The sequence below is a fragment of the Etheostoma spectabile genome, chromosome 3, assembly GCF_008692095.1.
Source record: "Etheostoma spectabile isolate EspeVRDwgs_2016 chromosome 3, UIUC_Espe_1.0, whole genome shotgun sequence".
In the NCBI taxonomy this organism is placed as follows: domain Eukaryota; kingdom Metazoa; phylum Chordata; class Actinopteri; order Perciformes; family Percidae; genus Etheostoma; species Etheostoma spectabile.
This window is the reverse complement of record NC_045735.1, coordinates 2,474,286-2,483,102: the sequence shown is the minus strand read 5'-3', so window position 1 is coordinate 2,483,102 and position 8,817 is coordinate 2,474,286. Positions and strand designations below refer to the sequence as shown.

At 41.4% G+C, this 8,817-nt stretch overlaps 1 protein-coding gene across 10 annotated transcripts in view; it reads left to right on the top strand.

The window, feature by feature from the left end:
- ryr1b (ryanodine receptor 1b (skeletal)) overlaps nucleotides 1–8,817 on the top strand; it is a 79,919-nt gene that overhangs the window by 30,524 nt on the left and 40,578 nt on the right. For all 10 annotated transcript variants that reach the window (XM_032503994.1, XM_032503964.1, XM_032503941.1 and 7 more), the window contains exons 26-42: nucleotides 478–683; nucleotides 1,357–1,531; nucleotides 1,694–1,902; nucleotides 1,992–2,338; nucleotides 2,694–2,829; nucleotides 2,976–3,136; nucleotides 4,078–4,240; nucleotides 4,369–4,455; nucleotides 4,821–5,047; nucleotides 5,244–5,688; nucleotides 5,773–6,327; nucleotides 6,460–6,660; nucleotides 6,931–7,042; nucleotides 7,140–7,283; nucleotides 7,449–7,722; nucleotides 7,957–8,074; nucleotides 8,172–8,304. In XM_032503994.1, coding sequence (XP_032359885.1) covers nucleotides 478–683; nucleotides 1,357–1,531; nucleotides 1,694–1,902; nucleotides 1,992–2,338; nucleotides 2,694–2,829; nucleotides 2,976–3,136; nucleotides 4,078–4,240; nucleotides 4,369–4,455; nucleotides 4,821–5,047; nucleotides 5,244–5,688; nucleotides 5,773–6,327; nucleotides 6,460–6,660; nucleotides 6,931–7,042; nucleotides 7,140–7,283; nucleotides 7,449–7,722; nucleotides 7,957–8,074; nucleotides 8,172–8,304 — 3,693 coding nt within the window. The remainder of the gene's footprint in view (nucleotides 1–477; nucleotides 684–1,356; nucleotides 1,532–1,693; nucleotides 1,903–1,991; nucleotides 2,339–2,693; nucleotides 2,830–2,975; nucleotides 3,137–4,077; nucleotides 4,241–4,368; nucleotides 4,456–4,820; nucleotides 5,048–5,243; nucleotides 5,689–5,772; nucleotides 6,328–6,459; nucleotides 6,661–6,930; nucleotides 7,043–7,139; nucleotides 7,284–7,448; nucleotides 7,723–7,956; nucleotides 8,075–8,171; nucleotides 8,305–8,817) is intronic.

The window sequence follows — 8,817 nt, the reverse complement described above, 5'->3', positions numbered from 1 at the left end:
AAAACACTGCTACAACACACACTAGTTGACTATAATCTACAAAAGAACTACTTCCATGTCTCTGTTCTGCAGGTATTCTACAAGTGTGCCCTCGTTTAGAAGAAGTCTCCCAGCTAACTGTCCCTTGTACTGACCAAAGTTGGATAAAGAATTCTCTAGCTGATGGGATCTTACCTAGCTACTGAGCATGTGTGTCTCCTAACAAAGATAGTATAGAAGTGAGATGTCTCCCTCTGTAGCTAAAACAAATGAGATGTCTCTCAAGGAGGATCTGCAACAATGTGCAGTACAACAAAACATATGTTGTTTAAAAAAAAAAAAAATTAAACCATGTAAATCTGTTCTGGTACAACCTCAATATACAGTTATGAACCTGAAAATAAGCATAATATGGGCACTTTAAACCCAACTAGGACTTCTCCAATGTCTTCATATTTCTTAATCTTTATTTGTCATTTTTATTCTCTTTCCCTGCAGCTGGCCATGGCCTCGAGAACACTCGCGGGGATAAGGTACGAATCTTCAGGGCAGAGAAGTCGTACGCTATCACCCAAGGGAAGTGGTACTTTGAGTTTGAGGCTGTAACCACGGGGGAGATGAGAGTGGGCTGGGCCCGTCCGAGTGTCCGCTCTGACACTGAACTGGGAGCAGATGAACTGGCCTACGTCTTTAACGGCAATAAGGTCAGTCTGCATCTTTGTTTCACCTTAGTTAAATCAGTGTCAGTCAAGTTTAGACTGGGAAAATCAATTAAGGCTTTGTATTGGTACTCAATACCTTTTTGAGGTATCGACCAAAATACCGGGTAGTATTGAAACTTCTCCAGGCATGTGATACCTGCATTTGATCCTTTTTGTGCCCAGACTATTAGTATAGTTTAGCTCGAAGCCAACTCGATTTACTGTAATGCAACATGGGATTTTTAGCTACAACTCAGTCTGTGGTGTGTTGTAGATGTATTTGACGGATTGGCAGTTAAGCCATTCAGACGCTTTCATTCACATAATGGGTATTAAATGAAAGAGAGAAAAAAAGGTTTCAAATTGAGTAGATTTCTTTCCAAAACATTTTTAATATGTAAAAAATGTGTATCCATTCAAGTAAATGCACTCTTTAGTTTTGCCCACTAATAAAAATACTGAATTTTGAAGACACTTTGAGATGTGATGTACCATAAATTGTAAGTGGTGCTTGTACATAAACCACTTCAGTGATGAAAATAGACATGAAACCAAGTCTAAGTAGTCAGAAGAGATTGCAAGAGCACACCTGACAATGATGCCTCTGTTTTTATCTTTTGAATGGTAATTGGAAGTTGTATTGTATAGATAATTTATTTATTGTAACCATTTCCAGGCTCAGAGATGGCATGTTGGCAATGAACCCTTCGGTCGCCAGTGGCAGTCTGGTGATGTAGTTGGTTGTATGATTGACCTGACTGATATGAACATCATGTTCACACTCAACGGAGAAATGTTGATCAGTGACTCAGGCTCGGACATGGCGTTCAAAGACATTGAAATTGGGGAAGGTAAGCGTGATCAGCATAAGTAGCAGTAACTGAAAGGAAAGTATCTCTTGACATAAGCCTTGTTGGGCATAACTCATTCACAATTTATATAAGATATTAGCACAACTTTAAAGCTATTAAAAATCATTTTACCAATAACATTCCTGTGGTTTTACCCCTTAGGTTTTATACCAGTGTGCACCCTGGGCCTGTCTCAGGTTGGCAGGATTAATCTTGGGCAAAATGTAAGCAGCCTGCGATACTTTGCCATCTGTGGCCTGCAGGAAGGATTTGAACCTTTTGCCATCAATATGAAGCGAGACATTACCATGTGGTTCAGTAAAAGTTTGCCCCAGTTTGTGCCTGTACCCAACGAACACAATCATATTGAGGTAAATACTCAGTGACGCGTTCTATGTTTAATGAAGCTAGAACTGTAAAACCATATCATTTATTTATCTTGAAACATGTTATCTCACAGGTCTCTCGTGTGGATGGGACTGTGGACAGCGCCCCCTGTCTAAAACTGACTCATAAGACGTTTGGCTCGCAGAACGCCAATACTGATATGCTGTTCCTCAGACTTAGCATGCCCGTCCAGTTTCATGAGACTTTCAAGATCACTGCAGGCACAACCCCTCTCACACGTTCCCTCACCATACCTGAGGATGAAGTGGTAGTGGTGGAGCCCGACTCAGAGTTTGAAGTTCTGAAGAAGTCTGCCGGCCGCAAGGAGCAGGATGATGAAAAGAAGGAGCCGTCTGTACCTAAGGAGATCTCTATGGAAAATGAGAAGGACACAATGTCAGAAAAGGGAAAGAAAAAAGGGTATGTCTGGCAAGTGGTGTACTACTGGTACTAGTATTAAAGGTGCAGACTATTATGTGAATAATTCATCCATCTTCTCAGTATAATAAGAGAGAGAGAGAGTTTATCCCCACTAGGACTCAGTGGAGTTTTTCAGTTTGCTATTAAAAACTCAATATCAAATTACAAACTTCTTCTAAGCAGCATCACATGAGTCCACCCTCCAGCAACTGCTTGAATCATCTCAACAATAGATAGTTTTGTTAATGTTACATTTTTTGTTTTTTTATTAGTTTTTTAAAAATTATCTCAATTTAATTTAGCAGTCAGTAAAGTTGTCTATTGCACCCTTAAGATTTTCTTCTGTGCACATCAGATTCTTCTCAAAGGCCAAGAAGGCTGCCATGACACCTCTCTCCCCTCCTCCTGCCCCTCCAACGGTGCCACGTTTGGTGGAAGATGTGGTCCCGGATGACAGAGATGACCCTGACACCATCCTGAATACCACCACTGTGAGCTAATCATTATCATTTGCTCATGCTAGATGTACAGCACATAAAATTATCCCTACAGTATGTGCAAAGTATTTAAGTTAGTGTAGCATCTCTAGATATTCCCATTTGACTTACTTTTCTTGTAACAATCTTTCTATTTTCAGTATTACTATTCAGTGAGGATCTTTGCTGGGCAGGAGCCTTCTGGTGTGTGGGTTGGCTGGGTCACTCCTGATTATCACCAGTATGATCCAACCTTTGACCTCTCCAAAGTCCGCACTGTTACTGTTACTGTGGGAGATGACAAAGGCAACATACACGACAGGTTAGTCTTTCCCACATTTTAATGGTATTCTATTTCCAATAGGAATGCCAGTACTTGTACAGTCTATGTACTTATTAAGTAATGTTCCAAAGTACTGTCAGGTAATTGTCAAAATTTGCGGATTAGGAGAAGCATCTAAAATTATGAGATGGTGCGCCTATGATTCAGATTACAATCGATGGCAGATTTAAGATATGGATCTCAAAAGGTTTAACTACCTATTATTTTTGTCCTCAAAGGGGCATTTTAGAGTTTTGAAACCCTACATAAGGATTATGGACTGGGAAAAGATGATTTTTTTAGGTACCTGCAAGTGAGACAATATTTTAACAAAAATCGACGGGTTAGGAATGTTAATTAGGCTAGCTGTTTCACACGCTGGTGGCAGCAAGGACAAACAGCAGTGACACATAACACTGCTAAGTTGTAAATATCTAGGGATGTAACTGTCTCTTAGAGTTACCTAATTGTGTAAGATTTAGTAACAATGTTCATTAATGATGAAGGAACTTGATAACTGTCTTTCACATTTTGTGGTGTCCCCCAAGGTTGAATATTTGGGCCTCTTTCTTTTACCTCATTTATGTTTTCTTTATGCTACATTATCCAAAAATACAACATCTCTTTCTACTGTTGTAATAACAGCAACTACTTACATTCAAAGTTAAACAACAGTGAAAAAAATAACAAATATTGTCTCTAGGACATAAAATCCTCAGATGTTTTTCCAACCTCAGATAAAAATGTCAGAAGTTAACTTGGTAAGAGGTGGTTGTCAGTGTGTTATTTTCTATTTTCTTTATTCTCCCTTTTGTTTTGCTATTTTGTCTCTGTGCTGTAAAGCACCTGGGATCAACTTTAAAATGTGTCAAGTGCCATACAATAGACATGAAAAATTACTTGAGTTTTATCAAAGCAGTGTGTTTGCTTTTTGTCTGCAGTATGAAACACAGTAACTGTTACATGGTGTGGGGAGGGGACCTGGTCAGCAATCAGCAGACCCGCTTCAGCCAGGAGGACATGGTGGTTGGCTGCTTGGTCGACCTGGCAACAGGTCTGATGACTTTTACAGCCAATGGAAAGGAGATTAACACATTTTACCAGGTTGGGAGAGGCTACACAGTATAGGTTGTGTGTGTATTTGTATCTGTGTTTTTCCAACTTGATTTAAGATGATTTGGATGAGTTATGTTACACTGCGGCGCTGCAAAACCAGATGGGTTTTATTTCAGGTGGAGCCCAACACCAAGCTGTTCCCTGCCGTCTTCGTTCAACCCTCTAATCAGAACTTGGTGCAGCTGGAGCTGGGAAAACTCAAGGTCAGAAACTATTAGAAACTACTCCAACTATTCGGCTTAAAATATTCTTTATGCCTACTTCTTCTCATACTCCATTATGATTGACATCAAAACTTTTAAAAGATTGTAAAAGTGTATGGATTTACACTGCTGACTAGAGTCTGTGCTAACTAGAGATTAACCAGTGACAGCTGTCTCATCGTTATTGGTCTAACATGGGTTGAACCTTCATCTCATATAAATCTGCTGTATAAAAAGCCCCATTCTTTTAATTATGTGCGTGCCTAATTTTATCGTATCTTGCTAGACCCATTGCTTACTCCCTTTTCAAGTTTAATTGTTAACCTGTTTTTATCTCCTACCCCTTTGCTCTTTCTCCCTCTCAGAACATCATGCCCATCTCAGCAGCCATGTTCCGCAGTGAACGTAAGAACCCGGTCCCCCAGTGCCCTCCCAGGCTTGATGTCCAGATGCTGACCCCAGTTATCTGGAGTCGTATGCCTAATCACTTTCTCAACCCGGAGGTGGGCAGAGTGAGTGAGAGGTTGGGCTGGATGGTGGAGTGTACTGAACCTCTCATCATGATGGCTCTGCACATCCCAGAGGAGAACAGGTCAGAGACCGTATCCCCAGCAGGCCGTCTGCAGATACTCAAACTACATTTAATGACATTAATAATGATCCTGGGGAACTAGAGAATTTATATTAATGAATTTACCTCCAGTTGTAACAATTTCCTTTTGTTATGATAATTGCTCAGCAATGTTACCTGATCAGTTTTGATCTTTGAGTCTGTCTTTGTTTCTCAGGTGTATTGATATCCTCGAGCTGTCAGAGCGTCAGGATCTGATGAAGTTCCACTACCACACTCTTATGCTCTACTGCGCTGTGTGCGCACTTGGCAATAACCGAGTGGCTCATGCTCTGTGCAGCCATGTGGATGAATCACAGCTTTTCTATGCCATCGAGAACACTTACCTGCCTGGACCTCTCCGCAGTGGCTTCTACGACCTGCTCATCAGCATTCACCTGGAGTCTGCCAAACGAGCGCGTCTGGGCACAAACAGGGAGTTTATCGTCCCCATGACTAAAGAGACTCTCAGCATCCACCTCTATCCTGATGCAAAGAAGGCCCATTCCCTCCCCGGTGTTGGACTGACCACCTGCTTACGGCCCAAACTGCATTTCTCATCCATCAACTTTGTTGGCACAGACCCTGACTTGTACACACTTAGTCCTGTTTTCCCCCTGCAGGTAAGAGATTAAAAACAGGTTGCATTGGAAAAATGAAATTACATTTTAGTTGTCTTTTGCTTATTTTTATCATTCCACCCACAGGAGCTGAAGACCAGGGCGATTAGCATGTTAACAGAGGCTGTGCTGGATGGTAGCCAGGCTATGCGTGATCCAGTAGGAGGCAGTGTAGAGTTCCACTTTGTCCCAATCTTAAAGCTGATCAGTACATTGCTCATTATGGGCATCTTCAACGATGAGGACACCAAGCACATCCTCAAGATGATCGATCCAAATGTTTTCAGTGGAAAGGAGGAGGTGGAGGAGGACGAGAAGGAGGGAGAGAAAGCTGAGGAGGGTGGAGCTGCTGAAATAAGCGAGGAAGCAAAGGACGAGGAAACTGAGGCTGAGCTTGAGGACGAAGGGGTCGGTGATGAGGGAGAGGAGGAGCCGCAAGATTTAGAAGGAGAGCCTAAAGAGGAAGGAGAACAGGAGGAGAAGGAGGAGGAAGAGGCCAAAGAAGGAAAAATGGAAGGAGAGGAGGAGGAGGAGAAGGAGGAGATGGAGGCAGAGGTAGTGGAGGCAGAAGTGAAAGAAGAGGAGGATGGTCTGGAAGAGGGATTACTCCAGATGAAGCTACCAGAGTCTGTTAAACTGCAGGTCATTATATTTTATATTTAAACAATGTCTCCCATTCATCTGTATGCATTTGCACAGAATTCATATTCTTAAAATATGTTACATTTGTGCATATTACACATATACAACTCTTTTTTGTATTATCTCTTTCAGATGTGCACACTCCTGCAGTATTTCTGCGACTGCGAGCTGCGACACAGAGTGGAAGGCATTGTAGCCTACTCAGACAGCTTTGTCAATAGTGTTCAGAAAAACCAGCGTGTTCGCTACAACCTGTTAATGAGAGCCTTCACTATGTCGGCTGCTGAGACTGCACGCAAGACCCGCGAGTTCCGTTCACCACCCCAGGACCAGGTACAGTGTTTTTTTTAAAACCAGAATTACAATAAATAATCGCTATGGGGTATAAATTCAAATTGGATTTGGATAATATTCATCGTTTGAGTTATAGTTAAACTTTATTTCTAAGGACAGTGAAAACTGACGGGAGATGGGCTTGTCCCAAAAATTCTCGGGGTTGGTTTTTGAGATCTGATAAGAAGCTGATAAAATGCCTCAGACCAAACAAGAAGAAGCAAGTCAGACAGATGCCGATGGGATTGTCTTATTGTATTCCCCTTCAAGGTTCTTTTGCTGACCAACTTTAAACACAGTCCGGAGGATGAGTTGAGTCCGGTGCCTGAGGAGGTGCGGGACAGTCTGGTAGAGTTCCACACTGACCTCCTGCTTCACTGCGGTGAGAAGTTCTCACTGATGTGTGTTTTTGTACATTTGTGAATTACTCTTGTTAAGTATTTTGGACTCTTAATGCTGAATTTCCATTTTACACACAGGTATACATATTGAGGAGGAGGCAGAGGAGGAAGAGGTGGACTCCTCACTGAGAGGCAGACTCATCAGTCTGGTGGATAAGATCAAGAGCTTGCGCAAGAAGGAGGAGGAGGAGAAGCCAGAGGTTGAGGAGGATCCAAAACCCAGTAAGAGAAACAGACAAAGAACCTGTTAGATATTTGTAGGACTTGAATAATTGGACAACTTAACTCCAAAAAATAGCAACAGTTACATTTTTTAAATCCATAACCATCAAACACATGATATGAAACAAAAGACATACTTTTCTTCTCTGTGTCCACTTCACCAAGGCTCCCTTCAGGAACTGATCTCCCACACCATGATCCACTGGGCCCAGGAGTCGTTCATTCAGAACCCTGAGCTTGTCCGCATGATGTTCAGCCTGCTCCACAGACAGTATGACGGCATTGGGGAGCTGATCCGAGCACTGCCCAAAGCCTACGCCATCAATGCTGTGTCTGTTCAGGACACCATGGACCTACTTGAGTGTTTGGGACAAATACGTTCGCTGCTCATTGTCCAGATGGGCCCAGAAGAGGAGAGGCTCATGATCCAGAGCATTGGGTCAGTGTGAGGGGGGGATATGTACTCCCCAGCAGCTGTAGTTATGATAAAGACAGGACGTGATATTGATATCAAAATCTTGATATTATTTTTTTGTATTTTCCCTTTAGTAATTTATTTTTGTGAAAAGCTTCAGGCTTGTCCTGCCCTGCAATCTCAATCTGCAATTGGTTTCCATTGTCAACTTGAACAGTGAATCTAACTAATGTATTTTTTATTTTATTATTCTTTCAGGAACATCATGAACAACAAGGTGTTCTACCAACACCCCAATCTGATGAGAGCTCTTGGTATGCATGAGACTGTCATGGAAGTCATGGTCAATGTGTTGGGCGGAGGAGGAGACTCAAAGGTAACTTCTTTCTGTTTGTCTAATATTATTGTTGTAGTGCATGTCTTGCAGCCCCAAGGTAGAAAGAAAGTATATTTTCCCTTTTTTTTTTTCTCAGGAGATTCGATTCCCCCAAATGGTGACCAACTGCTGTCGTTTCCTGTGTTACTTCTGTCGTATCAGCCGACAGAACCAGCGCTCCATGTTTGACCATCTGAGCTACCTGCTACAAAACAGCGGCATTGGCTTGGGTCAGTTTCAGCCCCCTATCACGCTATTCGCTGTACAGTAGGTCTTAACAAATTGGGGAAAGATATTACGAATACAATTCGAGAGGCGATTTAAAAAATAAATTAAAAACAATTGGCTAAAGTTCAATATCTACTGTGTAACAGATTAAACATGTCATGGAGCATTATAACATGAGACAAAAACTTCTCCATTTTCTTATGCAAGGATGAGAATATAGATATGAATTGCCGGCAATACGTTTTTTCTTATAATAAGCATGGAAAATTGAATAGTCAAACACAGAACATTTAAAGTTAGAATAATACTAAAACAATTCCAATAAAATACTATTACTAATTTCCTGTAAAAATAAATGTCTGAAATGACTCAGTTCAATAGCAGCATCTCCAAATGGCTCTCTCTACTATCATGTTAAACAAAGTAACACACAATAAATGAAAAATCCACTGAAAATACAGTGGGGTTCGAAAGTTTGGGTACCCCAGGTAAAAATTTGCATTAATGTGCATAAA